The sequence below is a fragment of the Nycticebus coucang genome, chromosome 16 (genome assembly GCF_027406575.1).
Source record: "Nycticebus coucang isolate mNycCou1 chromosome 16, mNycCou1.pri, whole genome shotgun sequence".
In the NCBI taxonomy this organism is placed as follows: Eukaryota; Metazoa; Chordata; class Mammalia; order Primates; family Lorisidae; genus Nycticebus; species Nycticebus coucang.
Window position 1 is genome coordinate 69,807,919 of NC_069795.1, and position 17,182 is coordinate 69,825,100.

A 17,182-nucleotide genomic window follows, 5' to 3' on the forward strand; every position below is an offset into this window, starting at 1 on the left:
GGAATGCCAGTTCATTGCTGCTTCTCCAGTGAGGAAGGTCTCTAGGCTGTGGATAGTCAAGGTAGCGACTAAGAGCAATGTCAAGATGGGTAGGAAAGTGGGTTGAAGTGTCCGGGGTCTGGGGAGATCAGAAGATACTCTGCATTGGTGGCTAGCTCCAAAAGGTGGGGAAAGAGCTTGGCCTTACTTCACTGACAGTCTCTCTAAGACCTTTATACTTTTCATTGCCCAAAGGAAGCAGCACCCGTGTGTGTGGGATCCCAAAGCTGCTGACTTCCACCAATCAAACTGGTCACAAGGCAACTTTCACAGCTTCATGAAACAATCTGTGAGGCGGAAACACTCAGGGACTCTACAGCAGGCGGAAGTGATCAGACAACAGGAGCAGAAGCTTCTCTTTCTCTGGATTACCTTAAAATACTTGTCTAGGATTTCACTGTAGTTGCTGCCTTTAGAGAACCAGCCGTCTGGAATGATCTCAGCTTCCAGCCACTGGATGAGGCGACTCCGGAGCTCATCACGGTTGGACTGATAGCAAACGACTGCGGGAAAGGGGAGAATGGCAGCTGATTGGTGCAGGGAGGACCCCAATGTCATCTGGCATACACTTTCTGGGGGCTCAGTGCCTGAGGCTCCGCACATGTCATCCCACTGGCTCTTCACAGTACCCCACAAATACGGGGTTATCATGTCTAGGGTATACAGCAGGAAAGTGACTAGCCCAGAACTTGAACTCACATCTCTAAAACATTTATGAAGATAAGACTATTTAAACACAGAGATTTGGTTGCTCAGGGGAGAAATAAGTAGAGCAGAAAAATAAAGGACATTTTCATTAACTTTAAGAAGCTGAAGGGGGAAAAAAAGTCAATCAATAGAGCAGCTCTCTTGGCTCAAAGATGAGCTGAAATAATACATGAGTAAATGAAAACATTGCAACCCTTTATTGCCACTGATTTTGGATTCTCTCTATACAGTTTCTCTTTTTCTCACCAACTCCGTCTATCAAAACTCCTCCATTTAAAATTTTGCACTACCTGCCTCATCCTTTATTATAACCTCAGGATGTGAGGCCAAGGACAAGCCATGTCAAAGCCCTGCTCTGGAGAGCTGTCGTAACCACGTGGAAACAACAGGGGAGACAGAGAGTCAGGTGGATGGCGAGGCAGAGGAGAGAAGGGCTTGAAGGAAGGTAGCTCCTGGAGGACAACACTTGTCAGGGTGTGAAAAGGCCCATTCCCACTGGGCCAGGGGAATGAAATCTGGACATTCTTCCCCACTTTGCCCCTTCCTAGCTGTGTGATTTGTGAAAACTCACTTGGCCTCTGTAAGCCTCATGTTTCTCATCCAGAAGGTAATTATAGTAAGATCTACCTCTTAAGGTTATTGTGAGAATCTAAGCAAAGTATATGCTTTGTAAAGGACTCTACAACTATAAATCATGATGAAATTTTAATTCTTATTAATAGAAAACCACACGAGAAGTCTTATTGACATTTCCAGTTATCTCCTTTCAAAAAGAGTCATGTCTTCTAATTCTGCTATCCTGTTTCCCCGAATAAGACAGTGTCTTATTTTAAGGTGTGCTCCCAAAGATGCACTGTCTTATTTTCAGGGGATGTCTTATCTTTCCTGTAAGTAGGTCTTATTTTCAGAGGATGTCTTATTTTCGGGGAAACAGGGTAGTCCCAGACATGGAGCGTATCTTACAGGGCACTGAAAGAGGGACTCAGTGGCTTTCCTGTTCTTGCAGGTCAGTCACTACTCAGCAAAAATGGGAAGACACAGCCAACATTCTGACCCACCAGCTGCTTTAATTGGCAAGCACAAAAAAGAAAAAAAAGTAGCTTTGCAGCTTTTCTGAGCTGTGTTGAGGAGGGATCAGTTCTGGGTCAGAAGTTCTGACACACAGAAGATCTTGTGAGCTTGGCAGGAATTGTGGAACAAAAATTTCCATCATGAAAAGAATTTCCTCTCTGAGCTACACACTGTAGGAAAAATAGGTACTCACCTGGGCTGGCAGATGGACTTACGGATTTCTTCTCTGCAAGATAAAAGAAAAAAATATGTAATGCAAAGTGAAGGAAAAAATGTGTATTTCCAGGATTAAAACTGCCCTACACTTCGGAGGCTGTTTACAACTCTTTCATCATTTTGTCTTGAATATTTCCTTCCTTTCCTTCCTCAGGGGCCCAACTATGGGGATCTTTTCTTTGCTGCTTTGTTTGACATTTTGAGGTCATTGAGGTGCCATTTCTTGTCTCATGCCTCTTCCTGTTGGGTTGAGGGGTCACCATGACTTTGAGAATTCATATAGAGATAGTTACCAGGGTACCATCACCTAGGAAAAGCTTCTTACTTTTCCAAGGAAGGTAAGGCTGAGTGGGGCTGCACAGCCCTTGGTAAAGGGCTGATGTCTCATTAGCAACAAGCTTGGGACTTCTTCCCTCTGACCCAATGGCAATGGTTTTAGCACAAAATAGAGAATCATTAACACTACCAGGGTTGAGAGAGAGGTACACAAATTAGAAAGCATGGGAAAGTACTATTTAGCTAATTTCTAAAAAGGTATGGAATTCACTGAAGGAATTCTTGTCCTCACTGATGACTGATGTGGTCACCTTACTTACCATCCAGCTGCAGACCGTGCTGGAAAGCCTTCTGGAGGTCTGACGCAAGAAGCCCTGGGCAGGGCCCTGGGCAAACCCAAAAGACTCATGAGTAGCGGGAGGAGGCATCTACAACTAACTGGGTGGCTGCCATAGCACTGGGCAGCTGTGGTCACGGTGGAGAGCCCATGTGGTCAGCCAGGCCACACCGATCTGTTCCCTGGCTCCCCACAATTACCGCGGTGGCGAGAGCATGCCTTACCCTTGCAGTGTCCATCGTAATCAACCTGGATTTTGGATCCAGTGAGGCAGGCATCTCGATGCAATTCACAGTGGTTGAGGTAGGTCTTGCCGTTACTGCCACACACAGGCCTCTTGTGAGGTTTGCATTGCTGAAACAGACCCACAAGAGGATGTTTGTGCAGTCATGAGTACTGACATGCACACACATACACGCACACAGGCACATACACAGAGACGTCCTGTAAGAGGGCTCCCCAAGAGCAGAGATAGAGCCTCAGCTCTGGCTTGATCTAACAAACCCTGCACCCTACCCTACTTCATGGGCACCCCATCACCTCCCAGTCACCCATGGCCCTCTGTGCTGATCCTGGTCCAGAGTTAACTCTTCTATTCAGTGAAGAAACAGACCCCCTGCTATGGTTTGAATGTTTGTGTCCTGGCCAAAATTCATGCTGAACAACGCATGAATATTAAGAGGTGAGGCCTTTAGGAGGTGATAGGGTCATGAGGGCTTCTGCCTTGTGAATGTGATTAGGGCCTGTGTAAAGAAGCTCCCCACAGCGTTTGACCCTTTCACCTTTCTGCCATGTGGCATTGCAGTGTTCCAGGTGCCATTGTACACACAGGGACGAGGCCCTCACCAGACATCACCCCGATCTTGGACTTCCCAGCCTCCAGAACTATGAGAATAAAATCTTTATTATTTATAAATTACCCACGTTCAGGTATTTTATTACAGCAGCATAAACAGACTAAGACACACCCTTCACACTATCAAAGGAGCAGAGAATGCATTTTTTTTTGTTTTCTGCAGTTTTTGGCTGGGGCTGGGTTTGAACCTGCCACCTCTGGCATATGGAGCCAGCGCCCTACCCCTTTGAGCCATAGGCGCTGCCCAAGAAAGCATTTTATTAGAAGTCAGGAATTTGGTTTCTCTGACACCTTAGCACCTCAGAAAAAGTCACCGAGCCAAAACAAAGTCACTTTGGACGCTCTAAGATCCTTCAAATTTCAAAAATCTAAGACACAAAACAGGCAGAGCTGAGTGCTGGGAATGTGGAGAGACAGGCAGGCAGGGACACATAGGCATGCGCGGGCACACACACTCTCCCATTCTTTTGGGGCCTCACTATAAGGATATCTTGCTTTGTTTAGTATTTTGGAGCTACTTTGTTTTCCTCCCAATGTCACAACCCCTGTTATGAAGCTGGGGCCAGGAGCCCCTGAGAGTCTGTGCAGTGCCACAGAGAATCACTACGGACAGAGAAATGGAATAAAATTCACTTGGTAACTAGATTCTGCTTTGGGTATTAAAGGTGCCAAGATCATGGGCAAACTAGGTTTCTTTGGACTTTTGTGTTTCTTTAAAGGGGGAAGGAAGTTCAGCTCAGACCTAATAAAAGAACAGAAACAAGAAAGAACAGATGTGGTGGAAACTAGCACAGAGCGCTGGAGCTGAAAGGCAGCCCAACCTTCCCAACTGATGGGTGAGGAGACCAAAGTCCAGATACATAAACTTTATCTACTCATTTAACCAGTATTTACTAAGGAGAGCTTACTATGTTCTGGGCACCGAGCAAAACCAAATATGGTATCTACTGGGAAATAGTGTGTTCAAAATTACACAACTAGAAGTGGCTGAGCTGAGACTAGATATCAGATTTCCAGAACTGAGTGTGGGCTCAGGTCACCACACTGTGGCCAGGTACACTTCCAGTGAGGATCTCTCAGAGCGAATGGATCCCCGCCAGAATCTGGTTCTTAGGTTTCCAACTTGAGAGACACCTTTCTGAGGCAATGGATCAGGATCCCTAACCTGGAGGTTACGTATTTAATTAGCAAAAAGATGTGTTTCCAGGCTATGAGTTGGTTTGGCAAAAAAGAGGGAGAAAGTGCATAAAAGTGGGAGAAACCCTATTTTTACAGTAACACAGAAATAAAACCATGTGGCACAGTATGTGCCAAACTGTTAACACCAGTTACCGCAAACAAATGAGGTATGGAGGGTTATGGGGGAAGATTATTAATTTTATGTCTGTAAAAATGTCTGTACTATTTAACTTCTACAAGGTAACTGTTAATTTCTTAACTTAAAACATCTTAACACATTTTTTAAAAAGGAAATATTCCTGCATTAAAAATCAGGCATCTGTTTTTTAACCCTAGGGATAAAATTCCACCTGTCTTTCAGATGGACAAGGTGTACTTTTACAAAGAGGATGAAACCATTGGACCTGTCCTGCTGACTGGCAGCTCCCACAAGGCAACCCCACTGCCCTTGGCCACTGTCGTCTGGCTCCTGACAGCAGAACTTACCTCAATGCAGAGGCAGGTGGGCTCTCCTTTCTCTGTGACTGCACATTCCCGGCCAGCCCCACAAAACACATTGGCACAGATCTTGGATTTGCTCCTTAGTTCTTCCTACAACATAATCATAAAAGAAACCATGTTACTGAGATGGAGCCCATCACATGAGGAGCCAATGGGGGTGAAGTGATTACCTTTCAGCCTTGGGTTTTGGTCTGGGATTGTGGCACACGCGAAGGGTCCTGAATAGCCAGAAGTTGCCTCTAACAGCCAGTGCCATATTCCTAGGCACTCCTCTCTCTAAGATTGCTTCTCAAAGAGTAGGAGTTCCTTTCTTGCAGGCTATCTTTCTTCTAAAAATGTTTGTTGAGCACCTATTTCATGTCAACACTGTGCTGAGGGTTGGAGGTACAAAGGACAGTCCCTGTCCTCAAGAAGTTCCATGACCTGCACAGGAAACTCACTAAGAAAGAGACATTTGGAAAGCAATATGGAAGAGCAATAACAGGAGCACCTGCGGGATGGGGGGTGAGATCAAACTAAATGGTCAAGGGTACGATGCCTAGCTAACTCCCGAAGATGAGAGTTACAGGTGGAAATGGAAACACTGGAGAGAAATAGGAATATATGAAGGACCCAACCTCACTAAGTGGTGTTCAAGGCAATGCCATCTCAAAGAATGATGGGTAAACCACTAGAAACATGGATTTATTATGGACCAATTCAGCCCCTGTTCATGTCTGGCACTGGTTTCAAGATTCAGAGAGCCAAACCAGCTGACTGGCAGTAGAACTATCTTCAAACCATTTGCTGGTCAGCCATTCCTGTCCAGACATATGCAGCAGAACTTACAAGGCAGGAAAGAGTCTCATTGTATGCCCCCTGAAAACGTGGGTATGGACAAGTACTAATCTATTGGTGACATGTTCCCCCCTCCCATTCATTGGTGGCAGAAAGCTAATCCTACATCATTTGCCGCTCAGCCCAGAAGTAGTGGTAATTAACTAATGGAGAAGGTAATTTCTCCAGCTGCTTGCTGGGCAGGCAAAGCCACCAGAAACCTCCAGGTCCAAGCTCACTACACTGGCATTGGTTGTGACCAAACCAGCAAAGATGGCAGGAGATGTAATGAGGTCACAAAACCAGCTGTGGGAAGGGCAGGGTTGGAACCCAACAGCCCACCCTCCAAGCCACGTCTACCATGTCATACAGAGAACTCACACGCACAAAGCCTGCAACAGTAAAATTCTTAAAGTTGGTAAATTTTTCATATCCAAGATCAGGTTAAAAACAAAACAAAACAAAACAAAACAAAAGTAGATGCTTTAGAGCTGAGGGGTTGCGTCCAATACAGCTGGTCTGCTGCCACCCACAGGCTGTTCTGCAAACTCCAGGTTATTGTTTTCCTGTGCTAAGCCGCCTGCCTGCCATGCAGGGCTCCCATTGGTCTAGAAACTGTTTTCATGCTCACATTTCATTGGTTCCCATGCTGTTGCTAAACCAATTCTTTTTGGATGTTGCTAAGGAGAATTCGATAAAGCTGGCAGGCGGGGAAGAAAAGAGGAAGTAATTCCCAGAAGGCTGGCAGTACTGCAGAGCCGTTGTTTCCTAAACAGGGCGTGGAGAACAAATCAAGCATATTCTCCAGGCAGGGCCCTCTTGTGATAACTATGCCTGGGAAATGGAAGGCAACATTAAAAGGAAAGAGGAAAAGACTACTGCTGGCCAGTATAAAACAATTTCAGATAAAATCGCCACCCTAGCCAAGGGATAAGGACAAATATGCACCCCTGTGGGTGTGTCTTGAGTTACAGACACACAAATGCACAAAAAAGCATGTGCAGACATCTGCCTGCATGCACACACTACACACAGCTCCAGAGGCAAACCCCCACCAACCTCCAGCCATGGGTCCTTACCCAGAGATTGCCATTCTTTCAGCCTCACGTTTCCTCATCTCTAAAAGAAAAGTAAATACCAGCCCTGTCCTGGTATTAAATGAAAGAATGTAAGTACATCATAAACCATAAAGCAAGCTGCCTGTGAAACGTGTTATTAATGGGAATGCATTACAGAGCTGCTTGCAGAAAAGCCTGTGGCATTTATGGAGCCTTTTATCTTACACTGTTGTTTTTACTGAGTATTAAAAATAAGACCTTTTACTTACAGGTTGAATTCAACCCAAGTCACTTTTCAAAAACGGTTCCTCAAAAATCCACTTGAAGAAACAGATTACCTTTGATTTAAGTTGTAACAACTAATATTCGAATAATACAATTAAAATTTGCAAAGTGTTTTCATATACAATTTCATCTTACTGTGCAGACAACCCGGCACAAACGTGTATTATTATTAACTCCATTCTGTAGATGAGGAAACTGAAGATCTGAATGGTGAACTAACTTGCTCAAGGTCCCAAAGGTAGAAATGAGAGGAGCGAGGGTTCCAACCCCTATCTTCAGACCATACATAACTAAGCTCCCATTTTTAAATATCTGGCATCCTGCTGAGTGATTTTTATTGTATGTTATTTAAGTTCTACAATAATGCCCTAGGTTCGGCATCATTACTATTCCCAGAGAAAACTGTGATTTAAATAACTAGAAAGTGGCAGAGCCAGGGTTCTGCCCAGGCAAAAGGAAAGCAGTTTTTATTTGATTTATTTTCATATTCTTAAGTTAGGAAAATTATGACAGGGATGTGAAATGTGTAATTAGCAAGTGTTGGGAGAAAGTGCATTAGAAATTTAGATGTGAATTACCCATGTGCCACCTCTATTCCTTGTTTGCCATGATCGTGGGCATAGTACCCTCTTTAGACCTCAGTTTCGTTGTGTGTGAAGGGAACTGCTACTTAGATAGCTGTTGTGAGGATTCGAGGAGACATACTGAATGCCACACAACTGTAAGTGGCTACCATTCCAGCAGGCGATTTATTTTCTGACAATTTTCCCACTGAGACACTGTCATCAGCACCTTGGGCTGTCCTTTCCTCATTTGCCCCCATCCTCCCTTACACTGGAATGAAAATACCCAGCAGGAGGACTAAGTGAATGGAAAAAACAAAGGGTCTACTAATCCCTGGTGGCTTGTGTGAAGAGCACAGAGAGAGGTGGGAGCCACCGGTTACACAATCATTCCTCTCTGCAGGTGACATGTCTGTCAATAGGTGGCAATCTCTCTCTTTGTGTTGCACAGCCCAGAGCCGCAATGCAGAGGCACAGCCTTGTGTAGCTCTGTCCTCCCAGGGAGAAGTGTTGAGGGAGTCCAGGGTGGGCGTCCACAGGCACCGGCAGGGGGATCTGCCAACTCGGGAAAGGTCTCCTCTGCAGCCTCACTGCCCTCCCCAGTTCTCCGCATTCAGAGGCATGTTTTAATACAGAAATCAACTATGAAGGCAATTTCTCCAGGGAAGTGGCCTCAGAAAGCCCTCTCTTTTCTCTGGGAGTGGGAGAGGCAGCTGCATCCCTGAGGAGCCTAGAAAGTTCCTCCGGTTAGTAGAGGATGTCATCTATCTGCTTAGTGATTGATTCTGAGTGGAGGAAAAGAATGCCTTTGAGAGGGAACAAACATGACACAGACATGCTCCTTGGTCAAAGTGGTGGGAGCAGGAGTTGGGGAAAGGGGCAAAGGGATAAAACGGGGTGGCAAGGGTTGGTAGGGAGAGAGCAGTCTCCCCCGCTGATCTGAGGGCCTTTCCACCAATCCCATGGGCAGTGAGGACCCTGGAAGGTTGGGATTGAGTAGGTGATGGGATCAATGCTTTGGAATATTGATTAGTGTCAGGTCCCTTCCAATTCTGAAATTCTGATTCAAAGTGCAGGGCAGCCTGGATGGAAAGGCTGGAAGCAGGGAAACCTGGAAGGTCTAAGGCTGCAGTCAGGTTGGGGTGACAAGGGCCTAGGGTTCAAAGCTAATATTAATTGCAGCATCTGCCACTGTGTAAGGCTCTGCACAGGTATCTCTGTCCTCACAACCTCTATGCAGATTTCTGTATTTTTAATCCCCGGTAACATGCAGAGGCATTTGAGAGTCAGAAAAGCTTTGTGACACATGGGGGCCACAGAAAGAGCAAGAGCTGAACACAGGATGGCCTAACTCCAGAGCCTCAAGGTTCCCTTGCAGGGTACAATCAAGGGAATGAGCTTCAGGGAGAAGGTACAACTCCTTCAAGGGCTGGCCCAGGGTGAAGTCACAGGTATGATGAAGTTCTGCAAATGAAAAAGAATGGTTCGCTTTGCCACCAACATGATTTTAAGAGTTCGGTTCCCAGACTGCCTGAGAAATTTCACCTATGCAATGATAACCACGTTGGCGTGTGTGTGTGTCCTCTGGGAGTATGGCGTTACAGGCAGGGCCATTATTATCAAAGTATGAACCCATAAGTCTGAATGTGCCTGCGAACCGTAATTGAGTTAGTGGCGGTAGGGCCTGTCTGTCGATCTGGGGGTGCACACCCAGAAAGACTGATGAAAATAAATAAAATATCTGCCTTCAAACATAGAAACATTAAGTTTCTAAATTTATCCTTCCCTGACATGCCCCATGTTGTTTTCATTATGTGTGTTGTGAGCCAGGCTCTTAAAGTTTGGTCTCATGGTTAATTTTCACACTGCAAACTTCCTGACTGACCAGGAACATTCCTGACTTTTACCAGGTGGAAACTTTCTCTCTGAGCAACTGTCAACCATTACCTAGCAATAATGATACTTTATACTTGGACAGTAATTTTGATTAATGTGTTATTTCTACTATCTTCTTTTGTGTGTGTGTGTGAGACAGAGTCTCACTATGTCGCCCTCGGTAAGAGTACTGTGGTGTTACAGCTCACGGCAACCTCAAACTCTTGGGCTTAAGCAATTCTCCTGCCTCAGCCTCCCAAGTAGCTGGGATTACAGGCGCCCACCACAACGCCCGGCTGTTTTTTTGTTGTTGTGTCATTGTTGTTTAGCAGGCCCGGGCCAGGTTCAAACCCGCCAGCTGCAGTGTATGTGGCTGGCGCCCTAACCACTAAGCATGGGAGCCGAGCCCTCTCCTATCATTTTTGTTTCTCAAAATCTTTAAGATGGCGAGGCAGGGGTTACTGCTAAGGCCCTTCCATATTTGCATTCTTGTGATGAAGATGAAGCGGAGGCTCACACCTACATTGTAATTGTTCCAAGATTTTATATTTGTAGAGCCCTAGTTCTCCAAGCTTTCATTCCAGTCTGTTTCCACAAAGCCATTCTGCCTCTTTACAAATCAAAGCCAGGAAAGGTGTTGCCTTGAATCTAAGGTCTTAAAAAATGGAAATTATTTTTGCAATCAAAAAAGATCCTTTGTGAGCAAATGGAAAGGCAAGTTATTTGCAAAACCACCAGTAGAGGCGATCATGCATCTGAGGCTCTGGGTCGACCAGCATTAAGTCTGAACATAAACTACACTTTAAATGTTTAAAAGAAAAGTCTTCTGCAGTAAAACAGATTCTGGAAGAACAGTGTGCCTTGGCAGGGGAAGGAACTTACAGGCAAAGCCATAAAACTGTCAGCTTAATATACCATCATCTCGCTAATGTGAACTGGGTTGGCTCTGTCCCCTCCATTCTTTTCCTCCTTCCCAACTTTCTTAAAAAAAAAAGAAAAAGATAAAAAGCCCTACTTATGCCAAGGTGGAATTGTGGCTCCATTTGCCACTATTCTGTGACAGAGCAGCTTTGTTGACGTGAGAAAGGCTCTTCTAGCTTTGCCAGAATTAGTCATGGAAACTTCACAGGAACACCAGGACCCTTCAGATGTACAGAGAGTACCATGGAGCTGGGGACAAAGGAATTCACAGAGAAGGGGAGAGCAGGGGGAGGTCTGGGGTGGGGCGTGCAGAGTGGGATGCTGGCTGCTCCCAGGCAGCTGTTCTGGAGTGAAATCCAGTAACACAGCCTCAGAGAGCCAGGCGGAAAGAGCAGAACTACTCCTGGACCTTGAAATCCAACTGGAGTATCATGTGACCTTGTTCAACTCTCTCGCATTCTTTGCCCTGAAAAGAAATGTGTTGGTGTGTCCTACATATTCTAGAGAGAGCACAGGAAGGAGGAGTGGTGATTTCTAGCTGTGGTTCTGATGAACTTGGTAGTCAGGACTGCATTTGTGCAGCCCCTCCTGTAAGCGTCTTTCCCTTGCATGTGCTCATGACTAATCCCTCATTTCAGTGCACCAGGGCCAGTCCCAGGTTTTGTGGGGCCTAAAATGTAAACAATTTGGGGTGGTCTCCATAAGAAAAAGATATACAGGGTGGCGCCTGTGGCTCAAGGAGTAGGGCGCTGGCCCCATATACTGGGGGTGGTGGGTTCAAGCCGGGCCCCAGCCAAACCAAAACTGCAAATAATAATAATAAATAAATAAATAAAAATAAAAAGTTAAATATTAAAAAAAAAGTAAAAGAAAAAGATATACAACTACGAATGCCAAATTGGGCGCAGTTCCTTGGAAGGAGCCTTGCAAGTAAAAGGTCTGAAACCGAAGCTTAATTGAATCAGCTTCCCGACAAATCCAACTCTCTGTTTACCCTCTTACTTTCTTCATAAACAAGATCTTTCCAATAATGGCTTTGGACCTTCAATCTGCTAGAGCCCTATTTAATATTTTATGCACATATGACTCTAAGTGCCCCGTACATTTCAGCTTCCCATAGACCCACCACAGTGTCTTGCCTGAGAAAACACTCCACAAATGGTTTTTACATTAAATGCTATTTGGAGGTACCAAGTACAAAGTTTCAGTTATGCAAGAGGAGTAATTTTGGGAGGTCTAATGTACAGCACGACAATAGAAATGATAGTTATCAGCACTGCTTTGTCTATTTAAATTTTAATGTTTTTATTTTTTGTAGAGATAGCATCTTGCTATTCATCCAGGTTGATCTTAAACTCTTATCCTAGGTGATCCTCTGGCCTTGGCCTGCCGAAGTGCTGGGATTCTAAGTGAGAGCCACCTCAGCAAGCCCTGTTTTATATATTTTTAATGTGCTAAGAGGAGAGATAGTAAATTAAATCTTGTCAACACATACATATACACACCCACAAAACTAAGCAGAGGCAGTGGATATGGTAATTCCCCTGACTGGGGTGAACATTTCACAATGTGTACTGATATCAAAACATCAAACTATTTGAACACCTCAAATATATGAAATATTTCAAATGATACTTCAAAAAAACTGTTTAAAAATAAGTAAAAACTATTTTAAAATGCCATCTGGGAGTTCATGTTAGTATCAGTGACCAGCGACAGCTGCCTTCAGGGTGTGTTCAGGAAGGTATGGCTGAGCTCCATGACAACAAAATAAGAGATGCATTACCCCAAAAGGATGAACCTTAGATAAAAAACAATCTACTAGGAACCTGGCAGTTAAGATTATTTAATTCTTCTTTGTATTGATTTCTATGGTCAGCCTCTGTCGCAGCTTATGGGACATCACACGTACCTGACTTTTACTACACATCCAATGTAGTACGTGCCTGGAAACTACCTCATTCAAATTTCAAGTGGGACAATACTGTTTACCTTAACCATTTAAAAATTATTTTACAGATTCTATCCACATTCTCTATGTGTTTGCCTTTTCAGACTGAAGCATCTAAGTTGGGTGAGGCCATCATCACCTAGAAGCCTTTTCACCACGAGGGTCGCTCAGGTGCCATCTGTGGACTGCCTCCCGCTCCTCACACTTAAGACTTTCTAGGGGTGGCCCAGACACAGCTCAGCGTGCTAGATGCTCAATTTCCATATAGTGCTAAGTCCTGGTTTTCTCTAATGATCTTATTTAGTCATAGCAGAAGTACAGCACCATTCAGAGAGCACTTACAGAGTTAGAAACACATGAGGCCTCTCACAGAGGACTACAGCTGGAGGATTCATCCCTGCTTGTACAGAGGAGACTGTGACTCCAAGAACTGTGCTGTGACTGGGGCAAGAGTCAAACCCAGGTGGCTCTGACGCCAGCACCCGAGGAAGGTGTTTCTGCTCTGTGTCTCAGGTCATGATCCACAATGATGAGTTGTGGTGTCTCCATATGAAGTGCCATGCTGCCTTCTCCACACAGGCACACCAGTGGCTCCATTCATGCTGATAGTGTCTGCCAGACTCCCCAGTATGACAGCAAGATACATCTATCTAGAGTCTCGTCCACCATCCTCCCATCTGGAGTTTCCCAGATATCCTATCAGTCTTCCTAAAGAGCGTTTTTGTAAGGCCTCTATTTTCAGTTTCACCCTTCGGTTTCTTCAGAATGCCTGGGTGGAAACCTGCAGTCCAGATGACTTATCTGCCCTGAATTATTTACTTTCTTCTCTCCAATCATCTGCCTAAAATGTGTCCACTTCAAGGCTAATGCAGGTGGTTATGAGTCCTCCAGTCTTCTTCAATAAAGGCTAAGGCAAATAATGTAAGCCTATCAGAAAGTATGTTTGATAAATTCCTATAACAAAATAAAAATGGTAACGGTCCGTGACCAGCACGGCACACGCTCTCTGGCATAAATCCAAAGGGAGTGGAAGACGTGGCCTTAGCCTTCTCAGGTGTTCCAACCAGCTGGGGGATGAAACTGGCACAGACCAATGCAGTCCTGAAGTGAAGGAGCTAGCTGCAAGAGGCATGGGTTCACGGAAGAAATGGGATTTGAGCTTAGCACTGAAGAATGGTAGGATGTGGAGGGAAAATCTGTAGGGTTTTGAGCAGGAGGTTTTAAAGAACAGTCAGATGGTGGCACATGGCAAGCAATGGGTGATGTAGAACTGAAAGCAGAAGGAAACCAGCCAGAAAGGGCCTGGGGCGGTGAGGCCCCATCCATGTAAGGTGGTGGTGGCATGGACACAGGAGGAAGAATCCAGCAGTAATCTCTAAAGGGTAACAAGGTCTGGCACACCGGACAGAGGAGCAGAAAGGAAGAATCCAGGGAGCTGCCAGGATCTTTGGCTCTGAGGGCCTGGCGGGAGGTAATGAGTAGGTCATGGACCTGTGTCTAAGGTGACAGTAAAACATCATACTGACACTTGACAATAAAGGCTAAAGATACACATCTAGACGTCATCTTCGTAGGAGTGAGAAAGCAGGGCAGGGAGATGAGTCAGTACAGGAGGAAGGTGTGGGAGTTGATAGAAAGTTGCGGGGAGCAGCTTCGGAGGAAAAGGCACAGAGGGCAGGAAAAATAGCCCACATGGGGTATCTGTGCAAATCAGGTCAGATGCAGCACCTCGCCAGCAAGCAGAGCACAGCTGGGGTTTCAGCTCCCCTTACCTCCTCACGCAGTCAACAGCTTGCTCAATGATATGAGGGCTCTGGAGCTTAGCAGCCAAGAAAGCAGAGTAGGAGAATTCAGAAAATGGGGGGTGAGGGGAGAGGACTGGGAAGCCTGGAGAGGTCCAAGAAAGGGATGATGTATGCCACTGTAGGAGAAATGATTTGGCAGACATTGGGATGAAATAGCACAAAAAAAAAAAAAAAAAAAGAAAAGAAAAGAAAGCTTCAAGGTCCTGCTGAACCCTGAACCAGTGACACAGAGGGTAGACTGGGCAGAGGCAGTGAGGTCCTGTGTCAGTAGACCTGATGCAAAGGAGAGAGCTGGGCCCTGCGTGTGTCTGTGCCTCTAATGCACTGTCTGACTTTGGGCAAGGCGCCTGACTGCTCTGGGCCTCATCTGTAAAATGCAGGGGCTACAGAGGATACCGAAGTCCTTCAAATTACTATTAATTAGTGGAATTCTATTAACTAGAAAGCTCAGGAATTTGCCATTTCAGATGTTCCTGAATATCAAACTTTACTCACCCAAGGAAGCTAACCTAAATGCCTAGACTAAAGAGGCTGATTATGCAAATAGCCACTTCAGCGTGTTTCCAGGCTTTTGCTGGGTTTTGGTAGGGGAATTAAAGTTGGCCCTCATAGTCGACGGATTTTCATAAGCAATGCCTTTTCACTCCGTCCTGGATCACGGGAGAGGAAATCAGGAAGCAGTAATGGGACCCCACTTGATCGGCCTGATTTCACTCTCGGTGAACTAGCTGGAATTTTCTACTCTCCTAGAATGCTATTAATAAAGTTTTTATTCTACATGTGTTTGCCTTGCAAGGAAAAAAGGAAAGAAAAGAAAGGCGAGAGTGGCTAAAGGAAATTCACATGAGATTCACAATTCTTCATTCCTGCCAAGAACCTGTCACTGAAGTATGTCTGGGGCTGCCAGGGCTCACATTTACTCAGCATTCATGCTCTAATTATTTCCACATGTAGTTCAAGGAAAATGGTTGATCAAAAGTTTTTTATAAAATCCTACACACCTAAATCCCAGTACTCTCAAATCAAAGAGGGGAGAAAGCTCCAGAGCAGCTGTGGAAAAGTTCCAAGACAGCCAGTTGTAGGAGCCTCTGCTGCAGTGCCTGCAACATCTGGACCCACATCCCTGAACTTTTCCATCACTCCATCCCAAGCAAGCCCACCCTCCATCTCTCTAGCTTCGCAAACCCTGAACTCACCAGGATTCACATTCTCTGGAATTCTAAGTGGAATGCAGGATTTATTCCCCTGATTTGGTAGAAGGCAGATGAGCGCTAGATACAGCCTAAGAATTATCTACTTCTTCTTTCTGCCCTTTTTGCCCTGGGTGCCACTGAATTCTAGTCCTGAGGTGGTTCTTATACCACATACTAGTAGACTAGGAATGGAATCCATTGTAGCAGAGCCTGGGTGGCTTCCCTGAGTTGGGGAATTGTCCTCCCACCCCCTCTGCAGTTCCTTCCCATTATTCCAATTTGCACATGGCTCCCCCTGAACCTGAAGCCAAAGACTGTTCTCCAAGATGGTTCACATGACCTGGAGCTGACGGGGATGTCTAGTACTGTCATCTACTGCCATCTACTTGGCCACATTTAATAAAGTCTTGCTACATGGCCCAGTCTTTTTCCTCTCTCCTGGGTGACTTCATTGTTTACATGGCCTCAAGATCCTTGGCCCCTTGCCTCAAGCAACCCTCCAGCTCTGGGAGGCTGTGGATGAAGAGAGCTTCAGGAGGTGTCTGTGAGTAAGTACAGCAAGTAGCCACAGCAGACTTCAGTCATAGACTAAGCAAAGGGTACAGGGCTCCTGAGGCTCTCCGTTTTGAAATGAGAACTCATTACCCTTTCAAAATGTCAGCACTATGAGGTATTATGAGATGCCTTCTTTAACCTTCAGATGGGCAGAGGATGTCCCACAAGACCAGCTAGAAAAATAATGCCACCATCTGGGAAGTCTGATTTATTGTCTGGCTTGCCCAAATTCTTCCTGCTCTTCCATGATAGCTCACGTTGTGCCACTCCCATCCTCAGTGACCTTTTACTTTTGATTGGTATGAATTTCTCCTTCCTTCTCTGAACTTTAATTTCTGTATGAACTCATTTGATCATTTATTTTTTAATTTAATTGCTTGAGATTTCACTTTTCCAGCTAACCTATGAGCTCCTAGTGGACAATAATTAGGTCTTAGAGTCCGTTCTTAGGTTCTAACATAGCACCTTAAGTCACTCAACCAACCTTCATTGAAACCATAAAAGAGCTGACTGGACCACACTGCCCCGGGGACTTGGAGTAGGGGCAGAAAGGCATAGCACCTGTCCACAACTCCTTCCCTTGGGATGTTTCCTCCTGGGACCAGTCTTTTTGGGGAAATTGACTATAAAGACCCCATCCTCCTCCACCAGGCCATAAATATCCAGCCTGGAATTTCACTAATTAGAAATTATCTTAGACCCACAGAAAGATACTGGGGTGTGAGCATGTACACATGTGTGTGTGGGCATACGCGCGTGCGCGTGTGTGTGTGTGTGTGTGTGTGTGTGTGTGTGTTAATGAGTAGACATGAGAGCAATGGGGGACTGAAATGTCTTTCAGGCATTTCCTTCATCCATGATTAACATACAACCTAGCTGAGACTTGCTGAAGGAATGAACGTTTAGTTGAAGAAAAGAAGGAGGAAGATGAAGCAACGTGGGAATGTGAAGTACCTGGAGCCAGGCAGGACTGCGTG

The 17,182-nt window shown here is 45.3% G+C and overlaps 1 protein-coding gene across 1 annotated transcript in view; it reads right to left on the minus strand.

Moving 5' to 3' along the window:
* Positions 1-17,182, minus strand: part of FSTL1 (follistatin like 1) — a 55,869-nt gene that overhangs the window by 16,014 nt on the left and 22,673 nt on the right. Inside the window, exons 3-6 of the mRNA XM_053565803.1 lie at positions 5,169-5,273; positions 2,872-3,001; positions 2,012-2,044; positions 412-542 (exon numbers count right to left, since the gene is read on the minus strand). Coding sequence (XP_053421778.1) covers positions 412-542; positions 2,012-2,044; positions 2,872-3,001; positions 5,169-5,273 — 399 coding nt within the window. The remainder of the gene's footprint in view (positions 1-411; positions 543-2,011; positions 2,045-2,871; positions 3,002-5,168; positions 5,274-17,182) is intronic.